The sequence below is a fragment of the Physeter macrocephalus genome, chromosome 9, assembly GCF_002837175.3.
Source record: "Physeter macrocephalus isolate SW-GA chromosome 9, ASM283717v5, whole genome shotgun sequence".
Taxonomy (NCBI): Eukaryota; Metazoa; Chordata; class Mammalia; order Artiodactyla; family Physeteridae; genus Physeter; species Physeter macrocephalus.
In genome coordinates, this window is record NC_041222.1 from 27,381,337 (window position 1) to 27,399,103 (window position 17,767).

General features: G+C 40.1%; 1 protein-coding gene across 3 annotated transcripts in view; it reads left to right on the top strand.

The window, feature by feature from the left end:
* FBXO10 (F-box protein 10) overlaps window positions 1-17,767 on the top strand; it is a 77,842-nt gene that overhangs the window by 19,204 nt on the left and 40,871 nt on the right. For 2 of the 3 annotated variants that reach the window (XM_055087092.1, XM_055087090.1), the window contains exons 3-4: window positions 6,101-6,148; window positions 15,761-16,351. In XM_055087092.1, the coding sequence (XP_054943067.1) occupies window positions 15,764-16,351 (588 nt within the window). In that variant the 5' untranslated portion in view covers window positions 6,101-6,148; window positions 15,761-15,763. The remainder of the gene's footprint in view (window positions 1-6,100; window positions 6,149-15,760; window positions 16,352-17,767) is intronic. The other variant, XM_055087091.1, reaches the window with a different exon arrangement.

Consider the following 17,767-nt stretch of genomic DNA (forward strand, 5'->3'; position numbering starts at 1 on the left):
AATTTACAAAGATAAATGTGAACTGTGTGGGACACAGGGTAATCAGAGGAGGCATCTGTTATGTGGAAGAAGGAGGCTAAATCTGAGGTTTCAGGAAGGGACTGTGTGAAGGGTCAGTGTTAGAAGAAATGTGACATATGAAGTCTCTGAACTCAGAGAATCATGTACAGGTCACCAAGACCTGATGGACAGGCAAAATAACATTTTAAATTAAATTACCTCATAAGTGAGCCAAGAACCTAGTTGGAGGAGAGGCCCATCTAAAAACTGAACTGCATTCAACCCACTCAGAGTCCTGGCATTAGAGCTCCTCCCTCCTGCAAATGACACTGTAATGAGAAGAGCAGCAGTCAAATTAGGAAAGGGGCAGTTAGAGGCAGAGCTGCAGAAGGTCTGGAAGATGTTTGGGAGGAATGTGGAGTGCAAAGATAAGAAGTTGTGAGGGAAAAAATGAGTTATGTGAGAGTTGAATATGAAAGGGTTAACTTAATCTTACCAGAGGTACTGCTGACTTGTTTTTTCTCCCAGTGACTCTGGTCAAGTCACCTGTAGGTAATAATAAATCATGTACTTGTCTCCTTTGGTTTACTTATTGGCAACATTTCCTGAAAGAACTTAGAGCCTCAGAAAAGTCAGAATCCTACTCTCATAGTACCTGAGACATGTGGACCCAGTGTTGGAGTAATCTAGGCACTCTGTGGCTTAGAGTGATTTTCTTTTCTGTTGCTCTGAATAATTGGAGTAGAGAAGGGGGTCAACACCAGGTATTGGGTCTTCAGAGAGCAAGGTATCCAGTCCTTGCCAAAGAAACCCACATTCTGGTGGAGGAGACAGAAGTCTGCTGAAAAGGCTTAGAAACCATGACCAAACCTAGTAGAAATAAGCATCTCTAATACCCAGATTGTGGTCTTGAAATATTGCTTCCACTAAAAGAAACCAGAACAATAAGCTCAACTGATTTTTGAGAAAAATAGAAAAGCAATTCAATGGAGAAAGGATAGCCCTTTCAACAAATGGTGCTGGAACAGTTGGACGACCAGAAGTCCAAAAAAAAAAATGAACTTCAAACTAAATCATATACCTAAATCAAAAATTAACTCAAAATGGATCACAGACTTAAACGTGAAGGGTAAAACTATAAAACTTTTAGGGAAAAAGAAAAAATAGGAGAAAATATTTAGGATCTAGAGCTAGGTAAAGGGTTCTGGGACTTGACACTAAAAGCCCAATTTATCAAAGGAAAAATGTAAAATTGTAGTGTGGTGCTGGCATAAGGATTGACAAATAGTTCAGTGAAACAGAATAAATCACCCAGAAATAGATCCACGCTACTGTCATTTGATTTTTGACAAAGGCACCAAAGCAAGCCAATAGGGAAAGGAGATTCTTTTTAACAAATGGTGCTGGAATAACTGGATATTCACATAAAAAAATTAACTTCAGGGCTTCTCTGGTGGTGCAGTGGTTGAGAGTCCGCCTGCCGATGCAGGGGACGCGGGTTCGTGCCCCGGTCCGGGAAGATCCCACATGCCGCAGAGCGGCTGCGCCCGTGAGCCATGGCCGCTGAGCCTGTGCTCCGCAACAGGAGAGGCCACAACAGTGAGAGGCCCGCATACCGCAAAAAAAATAAAAAAATAAAAAATTTAACTTCAACCTCCACCTCATACCATAACAAAAATTAATTCATGATTGTATCATAGGTCAAAATGCAAAAGTTAAAACCACAAAGCTTTTAGAAGAAAATATAGGAGAATATCTTCATTATGTGGGGAGTAACAAAGGCTTCTCAGGTAAAAGAAACCAATAATCATTTTTTTTAAAAAAAGGTGTGTTCAGCTTCATCAAAATTAAAAACTTCTCATCAAAAGATACTATTAAGAAAGTGAAAAGACAAGCTACAGAGTAGAAGAAAATATTCATAGAACATTTATCTGGCAAAGGATATATAAAGAAGTCCTATAATTCAATAATTAAAAAGATAACCCCATTTTAAAAAAAATAGACAAAAGATTTGAACACTTCAGAAGAGATATATGAAAGGCCAATAAGCACATGAAAGTGTTCAACATCATTAGTCATGAGGGAAATGCAAATTAAAACCAAAATGAGATACCAGTTTTGAAAAAGATACATACATGCACCCCTATGTTCATAGCAGCATTATTCACAATAGCCAAGACATGGAAGCAACCTAAGTGTCCATCAACAGATGAATGGATAGAGAAGATGTGGTATATATATACAATGAAATATTTCTCAGCCAGAAAAGAGAATGAAATATTGCCATTTGCAGCAACATGGTTGGACCTAGAGATTATCATACTGAATGAAATAAGTCAGAGAAAGACAGATATTACATGATATCACTTATATGTGAAATCTAAAAATAATACAAATCAACTTATTTATAAAACAGAATCAGACTCACAGACGGAAAACAAACTTACAGTTACCAAAGGGGAAAGGGGAAGGGGAGGGATAAATTAAGGAGCATGGGATTAACAGATACATGCCATTATATATAATATAGATAAACAACAAGGACCTACTGTATAGCACAGGGAACTATATTCAGTACTGTATCTTGTAATAACCTATAATGGAAAAGAATCTGAATCTGTAACACTATATTGTAAATCAACTATAGTTCAAAAAAAAAATTTTTTTAATATCCACCAGAATGATACAAGACCGACCACAATAAATGTTAGTGAAGTTGTGGAGCAGTGGTGTTTCTTATGCATTCATGATGAGTGTGTAAAATGTTCTTTGGAAACAGAACCCAGCAATTTCCCTTCTAAGCATTTACTCAAAAAAAAATTAAAACATATGTCCACAAAGCACTTGTATAAGAATATTCACAGCAACATTATTCATAATAGCACCAAACTGGAAACAGTTTTGCTTTCTACCAATAGGAGGATCGATTTTTTTTAAAACTGTGATATATTAATATACAACAAACTACTACTCAACAATAAAAAGGGATGAGCTACTGATACATGCAGCAAAATGGATGAGTCTCCAAAATGTTCTTCTGAGTGAAAGAAGCCTTACACAAAAGTATACTTACTGCATGATTCCATTTATATGAAATTCTAGAACAGACAAAACTAATCTGTGGTAGAAAAATCACAACAGTGGTTGCCTTTTGAGATTGGGGTTAGGGATTGACTAGGAGAAGTCATGAGTGAACTTTCTGGGGTGACGGTAATATTCTATATTGGTGGGGTTTGGATTAGATGTGTGAATGCATTTGTCAAAATTCTGCAAATGTACACTGGTGCATCAACACTGTGGAATGCTACTCAGCATTCTAAAGGAACAAAACTAGTGATACACAGACTTGAATGCATCTCCAAGGAATAATGCTGAGAGAAAAAAGCCAGTCCCATCCTTACACACTGTAAGATTCCATTTACATGACATTTTTAAGTGACACAATTTTAGAATGGAGGACAGATTGATGGTTGTCAGGGATTAGGGATGGGAAGAGGAGTCAGGAGGGTGGTAGGTGTGATTATAAAAGGGTAGTATGAGGGGTCATTGTGTTGGAACTGTTGGTGTCTTGACTATGGATAGTGGATACATGAACCTACACAGGTGATAAAACTTGTACGGAATGTAATATAGACACACAAAAATGAGTATAAGTAAAACAGGAAATCTGAATAAGGTGGTGGATTGTATCAGTGTCACTATGCTGGTTGTGTTATTATGCTGTAGTTTTGCAAAATGTTACCACTGCGGGTAACTGGGCAAAGCATACAAGAGATCTCTACTATTTCTTACAATTTCATACAGACCTACAATTATCTCAGTAAAAATTTCAATTTAAAATAAACACAAATTCTTTCTTAGAAAATTGTCTGATACCATGTCTGGGCAAGAAATGTAAAAAGTGAGCCAGAAACATCTTGAAGTACCACATAGCAAGGAAACGATCAAAGATTACTGAGGTTGTGCCAGAAGCACTGAGGAACTAAATCGAGGCCAAAGCTGGCTCAATTTGAGCTTCAGGAAGAATAGCAAATTCAAAGACTTGAAAGCCATAAAATATGTTTAAATCCATGTGTTTATAATAATAGTTTAAACACACACACACATGCACACACAAACCCAAATTGGTTACCTTCAAAGTGTAACGGGACAAATTCATTGTCTTGAAACCTGGGAAATGAAAGAATCAAGCTGGCCTTTCCTACGTGGACTGTACCTCTGGGTAACCAAATGATGGATGAAGAGAAGACTCTCCTATTTGCTGAAACTTATTTCAGCAAATAAATCAAAACCAGATGATCCAGTTGGAGTTTCACCGTTTTTTTAACCTCCAGGGAAATGAATGGGTCTAGGCATTGGGCATCAGTGGGCACTGACATCAAAATAGCGACAGCCAGACTTGTGGACATCTCCTGATAAAAAGATACACCACCACTTGTAAACTTGCTAAAGGGATGGAACCTGAGTCTAGTTTAGCCCCTGATCCAGGTGCCAATACGCAGGAAATCAGCTGACAGGGCAAAAAAGTGAACTCTCCCATGAGAACATACACGGTCGGCAAGTCCAGACTGAGAAACTTCGGTCAGATGGTTCAAGTTCTTCAACAGATATGTAGTAAAGAAAAGAAAAGGATGGAAGGGGAACCTGCAGATGGAATGAGAATCAAACACTTATCAAGCTAAAAACCTAAGGACAAAATTAAAACTATACTATCTAAGGATGCATGCTTAGGTGATAGATCCACAAAGAAGCCTAAGGAAGGGATTACTACAGAGTCAGGAGGAAGATGTTTACTCTGGGGGGCAGGATTGGGATGGGGCACATGGAGAGGCTTCTGGAGGCTTCTGGCTGGCAAAATTGTTTTTTGACCTAGGAGTTGGTCAACAAGATGTTTACCTTATAAATCAATTCGCTAACCTACACATTTGCTTTGTGTCCTCTGTCTTGTTTTACATTTTAAAGAGGCTGTGATAGAGCTGTTCTCAGGTTGCCATTGGAAGCCAGAGAGGCACTTTATATCTAAGGAGAGAGGTTGAGGAAAGGCCCTCTGTAGAGATATTACTGGGAGAGTGAGGGTAGGGTGGGAAGAATATCAGGGATGAGGCCAGAGAAATAAACAAGCTCATGACCTGTCTTCTGTACTAGACTTTATCCTAGAAGCCATGGGGGGCCACTGAGGAATTTCACACTAAGTGACCAGACCAGATTCATATTTTAGAAAGATTCCTCTGGCAGCTGAATGTCAGATGGATTGGATGGAGGCAGGAGTGGTTCCAGAGAGACCAGTTAAGACTGTACTGTAGTAATCCAGACTAAAGATGGTGAAGCCAGAAATAACACAGTAACAGAGAGGGTAGAGAGCAAAGACTAATTAGAGAGTACTTAAGGAGGCAGAAACATAGGGCTTGAGAGGCTATCTGGGAGAGAGAGGGAGGGAAGGGGACAGAAGAGAAATTAAGGAGGTTTCCCTAAATTTGAGACAAAGTTTACACACAATAAAATGCACAGAACGGAAGCATACAGTCCAGTGAGGTTTTTTACATGTATGCACCTATATAACTCACATGCCAGTGAAGCTGTAAAGCTTTTCCTTTACTCCCAAAGTTTCCTCTTGACCCCCGCAAGTCAATCCCTACCCCATTGGCAAGCACTGTTCTGATTTTTATCACCATAGGTGATTTTATCTGTTTTTGAACTTCACCTAAATGGAATCATACAGTATGTAGTCTTTTGTGACTAATTTCTTTTGCCTAGCACATTCTTTTTGCAATTCATCCATGTTGTGTGTTATCAGCAGTTCATCCCTTTTTATTGCTGAATAGTATTCCATTGTACGAATACACCATTATTTGTTTATCCACTCTTCTGTTGATGGACATTTGGGTTGTTTCTAGTTTTCTGTCTGTTTGTTTTACTACTAGGAATAAAGCTGCTGTAAACATTCTTACATCAGTCCTTTCGTAGATATACATTTTCATTTATCTTGGGTAATTATCTAGGAGTGGAATTTCTAGGTTACAGGATAGGTATGTGGTTTTTTATGGTTTGGTTGTTTTTTAAAATATTTATTTTTTTATTTTTTGGCTGTGTTGGGTCTTAGTTGCGGCACACAGGATCTTTCGTTGTGGTGCCCCGGCTCTTCGTTGTGGTGAGTGGGCTTCTCTCTAGTTGTGGCTTGCAGGCTCCAGAGCGCATGGGCTCTGTAGTTGTGGTGCGTGGGCTTAGTTGCCCCACGGCATGTGGGATCTTAGTTCCCTGACCAGGGATTGAACCTGTGTCCCCTGCATTGCAAGAAGGATTCTTAACCACTGGACCACCAGGGAAGTCCCAGGATAGGTATATGGTTTAACTGCATAAGAAAATCGCCAGTTTCCTAATGTGCTTCTAGTATTTAATACTCCTACCAACAATGTATGAGAATTCTGGTTACTTCACATCTTTGATGCTTTCAGTGTTCTTCATTTTAGCCATTTTAGTGTGTGTGAAACACACATTTATCATCATGGTTTTAATACAAATTGAGTAATAATGAATACTAATGATGTTGAGCATCTCTTCATGAGTTTATCGGCTGTTCATTTTTCTTTTTGAAGTTTCTCTTCAAATCTTTGCCTGTTTTTTTTATTGGGTTTTGTTATTACTGAGTTGTAGCATTTCTTAATATATCCTGGATTCAAGCCCTTTGTCCTGTATATGTTGTATTGCAAATATTATTCCCCGTTCTATCATTCTCTTTTCCTAATGATGTCTTTTGATAAACACAAAATTTTAATGTTGATAGACCAATTTACTAGGTTTTTTTTAATGATTAATGCCTTTTGTGTTCTCAGAAATCTTTGCCTACCCCAAGATTGCAAATGTATTTTCCTATATTTTCTTCTAGGAGCATTATAGATTTAGTTTTTATGTGTATGTCTGTAATCAATCTTGAGTTACTTTTTCATGTATGGTGTGAGGTATGAGGCAAAAGTTCTTTTTTTTTTTCCATACGGATATCATTTTTCCAGCACCATTTGATCCACTGAATTGCACTGACGTTTTGTCAGAAATCAGTTGACCAGTATACGTACAAATCTATTTCTGGACTCTCTAGTTTTCTTTTTTTTTTTTAGTTTCATTTTTATTTTGTATTGGAGTATAGTTGATTTACAATGTTGTATTAGTTTCAGGTGTACAGCAAAGTGATTCAGTTATACATATGCATATGTCCATTCTTTGTCAGATTCTTTTCCCATATAGGTTATTACAGGATATTGAGTTGAGTTTTCAGTGCTATTCAGCAGGTCCTTGCTGATTATCTATTTTGTATATAGAAATGTGTATATACAGAAGGTATATATACATTTATCCCTCCCCCCTGCCACCTTTCCCCTTTGGTAACCATAAGTTTGTTTCTGAAGTCTGTGAGTCTTTCTGTTTTGTAAATAAGTTCATTTGTATCATTTTTTTTAGATTCCACATGTAAGTGATATCATATGATATTTGTCTTTCTCTGTCTGACTTACTTCACTTAGTATGATAATCTTTAGGTCCATCCATGTTGCTGCAAATGGCATTATTTCATTCTTTTTTATGGCCAGGTAATATTCCATTGTATATATGTACCACATCTTCTTTATCTGTTCCTCTGTGGATGGACATTTATGTTGCTTCCATGTCTTGGCTATTGTAAATAGTGCTGCAGTGATCATTGGGGTGCATGTATCTTTTTGAACTATGGTTTTCTCTAGATATATGCCCAGGAGTGGGCTTGCTGGATTATATGGTAGTTCTATTTTTAGTTTTTTAAGGAACCCCCATACTCTTCTTCATAGCGGTTGTACCAATTTACATTCCCACCAACAGTGTAAGAGGGTTCGCTTTTCTCCACACCCTTTCCAGCATTTATTGTTTGTAGACTTTTCAGTGATGGCCATTCTGACCAGTGTGAGGTGCTACCTCATTGTAGTTTTGATTTGTATTTTTCTCATAATTAGCAGTGTTGAACATCTTTTCATGTGCTTTTTGGCCATCTGTATGTCCTCTTTGGAGAAATGTCCATTAAGATCTTCTGCCCAATTTTTTAATTTGTTTGTTTGTTTTTATATTGAGCTGCCTGAGCTGTTTGTATATTTTGGAGATTATTCCCTTGTTGGTTGCATCATTTGCAAATATTTTCTCCCATTCTGTGGGTTGTCTTTTCATTTTGTTTATGGTTTCCTTTGCTGTGCAAAGCTTTAAAGTTTAATTAGGTCCCATTTGTTTATTTTTGTTTTTATTTTCATTACTCTAGAAGGTGGATCCAAAAAGATATTGTTGCAATTTACATCATAGAGTATTCTGCCTATGTTTTCCTTTAAGAGTTTCATAGTATCCAGTCTTACATTTAGGTCTTTGATCCACTTTGAGTTTGTTTTTCTGTATGGTGTTAGAGAATGTTCTAATTTCATTCTTTTACATGTAGCTGTCCAGTTTTCCCAGCACCATTTATTGAAGAGACTGTCTTTTATCCATTGTTGTAGATTAATTGACCATAGGTGCATGAGTTTATTTCTGGGCTTTTTATACTGTTCCATTGATCTATATTTCTGTTTTTGTGCCAGTACTATACTGTCTTGATTACTGTAGCTTTGTAGTATAGTCTGAAGTCAGGGAACCTGATTCCTCCAGCTCCATTTTTCTTTCTTAGGATTGCTTTGGCTATTTGGGGTCTTTTGTGTTTACATACAAATTAAAAAATTTTTTGTTCTAGTTCTGTGAAAAATGCCATTGGTAATTTGATAGGGATTGCATTGAATCTGTAGATTGCCTTGGGTAGTAGAGTCGTTCTGACAATATTGATTCTTCCAATCCAAGAACATGGTATATCTTCCCATCTGTTTGTGTCATCTTCGAATTTTTTCATCAGCATCTTATAGTATTCAGGTCTTTTGCCTCCTTAGGTAGGTTTATTCCTAGGTATTTTATTTTTTTTGATGCAATGGTAAATAGGATTGTTTCCTTAATTTCTCTTTCTGATCTTTTGTTGTCAGTATATAGAAATGCAAGAGATTTCTGTCCATTAGTTTTGTATCCTGCAACTTTACCGAATTTATTGATGAGCTCTAGTAGTCTTCTGGTAACATATTTAGGATTTTCTATGTATAGTATCATGTCATCTGCAGACAGTGACCGTTTTACTTCTTCTTTTTCAATTTGGATTCCTTTTATTTCTTTTTCTTTGATTGCCATGGCTAGGATTTCCAGAACTATCTTGAATAAAATTGGCAAGAGTGTACATCCTTACCTTGTTCCTGATCTTAGAGGAAATGCTTTCAGCTTTTCACTGTTGAGTACCATGTTAGCTGTGGGTTTGTTGTAGATGGCCTTTGTCATGTTGAGGTAGCTTCCCTCTATACCCACTTTCTGGAGAGTTTTTATCATAAATCATTGTGAATTTTATCAGAAGTTTTTCTGCATCTATTGAGATGATCATAAGGTTTTTATTCTTCAATCTGTTAATGTGGTATATCACATTGATTGATTTGCAGATATTGAAAAATCCTTGCACCCCTGGGATAAATCCCACTTGATCATGGTGTATGATCCTTTTAATGTATTGTTGAATTCGCTTTGCTAGTATTTTGTTAAAGATTTTTGCATCTAGGGCTTCCCTGGTGGTGCAGTGGTTGAGAGTCTGCCTGCCGATGCAGGGGACACGGGTTCGTGCCCCGGTCCGGGAAGATCCCAGATGACTTGGAGCGGCTAGGCCCATGAGCCATGGCCTCTGAGCCTGCGCGTCTGGAGCCTGTGCTCTGTAACGGGAGAGGCCACAACAGTGAGAGGCCCGCATACTGCAAAAAAAAAAAAAAAAAAAAAAAAAAAGAAAAGATTTTTGCTTCTATGTTCATCAGTGATATTGGCCTGTAATATTCTTTTTTTGTTCTGTCTGTGTCTGGTTTTGGTATCTGAGTGATGGTGGCCTCATAGAATAGGTTTGGGAGTGTTCCTTCCTCTGCAGTTTTTTGGAATAGTTCCAGAAGGATAGCTGTTAACTCTTCTCTAAATGTTTGATAGACTTCAGCTGTGAAGCCATCTGGTCCTGGACTTGTGTTTGTTGGAAGTTTTTTAATCACAGTTTCAATATCAGTACTTGTGATTGGTCTGTTCATATTTTCTATTTCTTCCATCTGGTCCTGGACTTGTGTTTGTTGGAAGTTTTTTAATCACAGTTTCAATATCAGTACTTGTGATTGGTCTGTTCATATTTTCTATTTCTTCCTGCTTCATTCTTGCAGGATTGTACCTTTCTAAGAATTTGTCCATTTCTTCCAGGTTGTCCATTTTATTGGCATATAGTTGCTTGTAGTAGTCTCTTATGATCCTTTGTATTTCTGTGGTGTCGGTTTTAACTTCTTCTTCATTCTAATGTTATTGATTTGAGCTCTCTACCTTTTTTTCTTGATGAGTCTAGCTAAAGGTTTATTAACTTTGCTTATCTTTTCAAAGAACCAGCTTGATCTTTTCTATTGTTTTCTTCACCTCTATTTCATTTATTTCTGCTCTGATCTTTATGGTTTCTTTCCTTCTACTATCTTTGGGTTTTGTTTGTTATTCTTTCTCTAGATACTTTAGGTGTAAGGTTACATTGTTTATTTGAGATTTTTCTTGTTTCCTGAGGAAGGTTGTATTGCTGTAACCTTCCCTATTATATGAACTGCTTTTGCTGCATCCCATAGGTTTTGGATTGTTGTGTTTTCGTTTTCATATGTCTCTAGGTATTTTTTTATTTCCTCTTTGATTTCTTCAGTGATCCATTGGTTGTTTAGTAGCATATTGTTTAGCCTCCACATGTTTGCTTTTTTTTTACTCTTTTTTTCTTGTAGTTGATTTCTAATCTCATAGCATTGTGATCGGAAAAGATGTTTGATATGATTTCACATCGGCAGGCGGACGCGCAACCACTGTGCCACCAGGGAAGCCCGATTTCAGTTTTCTTAAATTTACTAAGTCTTGCTTTATGGCCCAGCATGTGATCTATCCTGGAGAATGTTTTGTGTGCACTTAAGTAGAATGTGTATCCTGCTGCTTTCGGATGGAATGTTCTATAAATATCAATTAAGTGCATGTGATCTAATGTGTCATTTAAGGCCTGTCCGTCCTTATTGATTTGCTTTCTGGATGATCTGTCCATTGATGTAAGTGGGGTGTTAAAGTCCCCGACTATTATTGTGTTACTGTCAATTTCTCCTTTTATGGCTGTTAGCATTTGCCTTATATGTTGAGGTCCCCCTATGTTGGGTGCATATATATTTACAGTTATATCTTCTTGGATTGATCCCTTGATCATTATGTAACCTCCTTCTTTGTCTGTTGTAACAGCCTTTATTTTAAAGTCTATTTTGTCTGACATGAGTGTTGCTACTCCAGCTTTCTTTTGATTTCCATTTGCATGGAATACCATTTTCCATCCCCTCACTTTGTCTGTATGTGTCCCTATATCTGAAGTGGGTCTCTTGTAGACAGCATATATACGGGTCTTGTTTTTGTATCCATTCAGCCAGTCTGTGTCTTTTGGTTAGAGCATTTAATCCATTTACATTTAAGGTAATCATCAATATGTATGTTCTTATTGCCATTTTGATAATTGTTTGGGATTTGTTTTTGTGGGTCTTTTTTCTTCCCTTCCTCTTTTGTTCTCTTCTCGTGATTTGATGATCTTTAGTGTTGTTTTTGGATTGCTTTCTTTTGTGTGTGTGTCTATTGTAGATTTTTGGTTTGCGGTTACCATGGTTTTGGTATAGCAGACTATATATATGCATGATTGTTTTAGGTTGCTGATCTCTTAATTTCAAATGTGTTGCAAATATCCTGCATTTGTATTCTCCTCCTCTCACAATTACTGGTTTAAGTATCATATTTGTGTGTGGATGATTTCCTACCTTAACTGTATGTTTCCCTTTACTGGTGAGCTTTTCCATTCGTAATTTTCTTGTTTCTAGTTGTAGCCTTTTCTTTTCCATCTAGAGAAGTTCCTTTAACATTTGTTGTAAAGCTGGTCTGGTGGTGCTGAATTCTCTTAGCTTTTGCTTGTCTGTAAAGCTTTTGATTTCTCCCTAGAATCTGAATGGGAACCTTGCTGGGTAGAGTATTCTTGGTTGTAGGTTTTCCGCTTTCATCACTTTCAATATATCGTGCCACTCCCTTTTGGCCTGCAGAGTTTCTGCTGAAAAATCAGCTGATAACCGTATGGGGATTCCCTTGTATGTTATTTGTTGCTTTTTCTCTTGTTGCTTTTAATATTTTCTCTTTGTCTTTAATTTTTGTCAATTTGAATAGTATGTATCTTGGCATGTTCCTCCTTGGGTTTATCCCCTATGGGATTCTCTGCGCATCCTGGACTTGAGTGTTTCCTTTCCCATGTTAAGGAAGTTTTCAACTATTATCTTTTCAAATATTTTCTCAGACCCTTTCTCTCTCTCCTCTCCTTCTGGGATCCCTATAATGTGAATGTTGGTGCATTTAATGTTGTCCCAGAGGTCTCTCAGACTGTCCTCATTTCTTTTCATTCTTTTTTCTTTGTTCTGCAGCAGTGATTTCCACCAGTCTGTCTTCCAGCTCACTTATTTGTTCTTCTGCCTCATTTATTCTGCTAGTGATTCCTTCTACTGTATTTTTCATTTCAGTTATTATATTGTCCATCTCTGTTCTTTAAATCTTCTCTTTGTTAAACATTTCATGTATCTTCTCAATCTGTGCCTCCATTCTTTTTCCAAGATCTTGGATCACCTCTACTATCATTACTCTGAATTCTTTTTCAGGCAGATTGCCTATTTCCACTTCACTTAGTTGTCCTTCTGGAGTTTTATCTTGTTCCTTCGTCTGGGACATATTCCTCTGCCATCTCATTTTGTGTAACTTTCTGTGTTTGTGGCCTCCATTCCTCAGGCTGCAGAATTGTAGCTGCTCTTGCTTCTGGTGTCTGCCCCCTGGTGGAAGAGGGTCCAAGGGCTTGTGCTGGCTTCCTGGTGCCTGCCCACTGGTGGGTGGAACTGGGTCTTAGGACTCTCTAGTTTTCTTATGCCAACATCACAGTATCTTGTAGCTGACATGTTGAGGGAGTCTGGATTATGTTGTCGTTATTTTTTTTTTTAGGACTGTTAAATTTCATTCTAGCAGGCATAAGTTACTGGCAGAACCCTTTGATCCTATGAAGCTTGACTTTATTCTTGCGATTTGAATTTATTCCCATGGCACATCCTTTCTGAGTCTCAGTATGAATGCACCATATTCTGGGTGGAATTCCATGATCTCCCAGCTCTGCCTGATCTCTGGTATCACCACTTACCCCAGAGAAGGCAATTTCTTCTAGGACTGTGGAAGTCCCACCCTGTACACGTGTGGTCCAGCTTTCAGCCAAGAAACTGCCCGCCAAACCCACCCCCACTCTGTGTCGCTCACTCCCTCTGGAATACCCTGCCTCGCAGATTTCAGCCACTTCAGTCCAGAACTCATATCTGCCTGCTCAGTAGACTATCACTCTGCCTGGGCTCCATCTCCCTACCTTACAATGAGAAGGTGCCCCAAGATGACAGCTGGAGCAGTCATGCACTCTCCTCCTGTTTGCTTGCTCTCTAAGATCACAGTCCTGTGTGGCTTGCTATTCAGTGCCTGAGAGCATGTATTCTGTTGCCTCGTTTGTGGCAGGCAGGAGAATCCAGTTCTAAGAATTCTGTCATGGCCTAAATTGGAAGGTGAGGTTCCATTTTGGATATGATGCTGGGTTTTAAGTGTCTGTGGAACATTCAGGTAGAAACGTCTGGCCAGCAATTGGGTGTTCATGTATGGAGCTTGAAAGAGACAGCTGGGGCTGGAAATTCAGATTTGAGGTCCTGAATTTACACTGGTAGTTGAAATCAAGGGAATGAATGTGATCACTTAGCTAGAGAATGGTTAGAGAAGGGATAGAAGAACATTCTTCTCCTTAAAAGGCTGGGAAGGTGTGGCTAAAGAAGGGATGAGGAACAGGAGACACGGGTGTCACAGAAACCACCGTGAGTAAAATTGCGTTCGCCTGGGGGAGTTGCAGTATCAGGAGCCCAGCCTTTTTCCTCTCTACATCATGCTTACCATTCCAGAGCCAGCTCTTCTCCAGTGCTGCTGAGAACTTCATAAAGTCTCACTGGGTGATCATGATGGAAGAACCTGCATACCTGGGCTCTGATACTAATCTGTAGAGTTAAAGCCATACCTGCGTGGAGGAGGCTCAGAATTTCTGTCAGATGTAATCACACATCTGTGTTTTTAGCCTTCTTGGGGCTAATGGCTGACAAGTTTGATCATCATTTTTATAAAATTGAGGGGAAAACTAAGGCCCTAGAGAGGTGGACAACTTGATTATTAAAGTCAGTGATGGAGTTGGCCCTGTTTCCAGTTTTAGTTTCTAGTTGTCTAGAGACCTTACAGGGTTCAGACTTGGAAGTTGCTCTAGGTCATCTAATTCAGCCGCCTTGTTTTTTAGGTGGGTAAACTGACACTGATAAATGAGAGAGCTTAAACTAGGTGTAAACAACAGAAATGCAGTGAAGCCAGCTTAGGCAAAAAGGAGAATTTGCTAGAAGAGTACAGAGGTAGCTGAAGGGATTCAAAAGGCAAGGATGGAGCTGAGCTTTGAGAGTAGACTGGAGCTGTGACCTGCAGTGCTGGAGAAACACTGGGATGCCCCTTGTTTCTGCCCTTTTCTCTGCTTTTTTCTGTGTCTCTCATTCATCCTCCTCTCAATGCAGACCAGCTTCTTCTGCTTCTACCCTCCCCTTGCCCCCAGAGAAAATGGTCACCAACAACTATTCCTGAGTTTTTACGTTAGGAAACAAGCCATTCATTCCCCTCCATTCAAGAAAGAAGTCAATCTGATTCTAGAATTGCAACTCACATTCCCCTAAAGATCTCAGTGGCCCAGTGGAGCCATCCAGAGTCCAGTCATTTGCAGCCAGGGGTCTGGGTAGTGTTATTGCACACGCACGGCTGCGGAAAGCCCTACCTCTGTAAGCAAGTGGTGTAAACTGTTGGTGGGGGGAGGGATATTTTCCCCCAAAAAATCATAGGAGCAGATGGTTGGGCAGTTAGCCCAGTAGATGCTTGGAACACTAAGGTTACATCAGTAACCAGTGGCAGAGCCAGGACCAAAAACCTCAGCAGCAGTTTTCCTGAGGTTGCCTCCCATGAGGATTTGATCCGTGATGAGGAAAGAACAGCTCTAGGACAGTAACAGCCAAAGGTGGGTTCCCTCTGTATTAGTCCACACTCTTAGCTACAAGTTACAGAAATTGAAATCAAACCAGCTTAAACAGAAAGAGAATTTATTAGAAGGCCATTGAGGTACCTCACAGACTTGAAGGAAAACTGAAGAGTCCAGGGCATCTTCAAGAATATGGACTCATACCGCCAGGACACATACACACATACTCACTATGTTTCTTTCTCTTTTTCAATTTTCATCTTTCATCTCCTCATTTCTCCTTGGCTTTGGTAACACGAGGTTTTATCCATAAGGTAGGGAACGTGGCTGCCAGCAGTTCCAGGGTCATATCCTTATAGTGTCTTTAAGAGAAAAGAAAGTTTTCCCTGCTGATTGCAGGTAGGAAAAATCCCAGGGAAGGATTCTGACTCAGTGGGTGGAGTCCTGTGATTGGCTGGGCCTAGGTGCCTATTCACTCCTGGGGTCAGAAGTCGGGATATTTTAAGAAGGGGGACTGTAAGCAGCGTAGACAAAAACCTTTTTTGTTCTGTGTCTGTCTCCCAGGTGATGATGGAGGCTGGCAGCCTCCCCCTGGAGCTGTGGCGCATGATCTTAGCCTACCTGCCCCTTCCTGACCTGGGCCGTTGCAGCCTAGTGTGCAGGGCCTGGTATGAACTGATCCTCAGTCTTGATAGGACTCGCTGGCGGCAGCTGTATCTGGGCTACACCGAGTGCCGCCACCCCAACTGGCCCAACCAGCCTGATGTGGAACCCGAGTCTTGGAGGGAGGCCTTCAAGCAGCATTACCTTGCCTCCAAGATGTGGACCAAGAATGCCGCGATCTTGGAGACCTCTGTCTGCTTTTCTTTATTTCGCCGGAGGAGGACACGTCGTACCCTGAGTGTCGGGCCAGGCCATGAGTTTCACAGCCTAGGCAGTGCCCTGGCCATGTCCAGCCTATTTGACCGAATCCTGCTGTTCCCAGGTCTGCACGAAGAGCAAGGTGAAATTATCTTGAAGGTGCCGGTGGAGATCGTAGGCCACGGGAAGTTGGGCGAAGTGGCCCTTCTAGCCAGCATTGACCAGCAGTGCTCAACCACACGCCTGTGCAACCTCGTCTTCATGCCAGCCTGGTTCTCACCCTTCATGTTTAAGGTGGGTGTCTACCTCAGATGGATAGCCTCTCCCAGCTTGACACTGGGCCTTGGCCTCTTCTCAGTGGGTTTGTAACCCTTTTTTTGGTTGGAATTTAAAAAGAGAGAGAGTTCAATCATTAGTCCTATAACACATTCCTCTGAGTTCTGCACCAGTTGAGAAAGAGGCACAGGGATCAGTAGAGGTAAACATTCTGCTTTATTCCTGAAAAAGCTGTACGTTAAAAAATGATCCTTGCACTGGAGGCCAAAATTGCTTTGTACTTCTTCTTTTCCAACCTGGACCAACTGGGGCCACAGGTAGAGCAGCCAGGTTCTGGGAGCATGCCACATGGTGACAGGAAGCAGAGAACAGGCAGCGTTCCCAGAGAGATGGCCAAAGAGAAGGGCTTTGCAGGCCAGTGACCTTCAGCACATTAGCCCCACTCTGCGGAGGGTCAAGGAAGGGCAGGCTTTTGCCAAGGGTGACTGGAGAGAGGGTCAGGAAATATCAGGAGAACACATTCCTTCTAGGAACAGAGCAGTTGTTTTCAAAGACAAGCATGTGTTGGGATGTTGGTAGCTTCTGGCAGAACAGTCTAGAGCTATAGCTGTAGACTGCCAGGAGCTGCATTGCCTAGAAAACTGATTGTGATACATGGATTTTGTACCTAGTCAACAAAAATTATATTGCCACTATTCTACCAATAACAACCAAATTGTCTCTCACGTTCGTAATGATCATTATGCCACCAGTCACTTATGATGCACTTACTGTGTGCCAGCCACGTGCTTTTCAGCCATGATTAAGATGGATAGTGTTAGCTGGCTTTATTGATGAGGAAATGGAGCCTCAACAAGAGTCTCAGACTTTGTAAGGGACAGAGGTAGGGTCCAAAGCCTGTAATCATAAGATAGGTGACTTTCCATTTGTGGCCTCGTTTGATCCCCACAACAAACAGTTGTGGTAGACAGAGTAGGTGTGTCCCCATTTTGCAGATGGAGGACACTGAGGCTCAGAGATGCTGAGTAACTTTCTCAAGTGGATAATTAGTGAGGTTAGAACTCAAATCCAGGCCTTTGAGTCTAACCACTTTTGAAATTACATTGTTCTGCATTCCCTGGAAGCATAAAAGGCTGTTTGCTACTTAGAACATTTCAGAAGAACCGATGGGGTCCTTCTGTGCTCATCTGCAGATCTGGAAGAACGGTTAGTTTCCATACCTTCCACATTTCATAGTCATTTATTCTTCAGCCTCCACTTCCCCCTCACAAGTGCAGCTGCAGATCCTCAAGGGGTGGGTCCTGGCCGTAGACTTCTTTGTAGCCCAGCCCACCATCTGGCTTAGTGATTGGCATATATTAGTGCTCAGTCCATGCTTGTCTTTTTTTTTTTTTTTTTTTTTTTTTTTTTTTTTTTTTTTGCGGTACGCGGGCC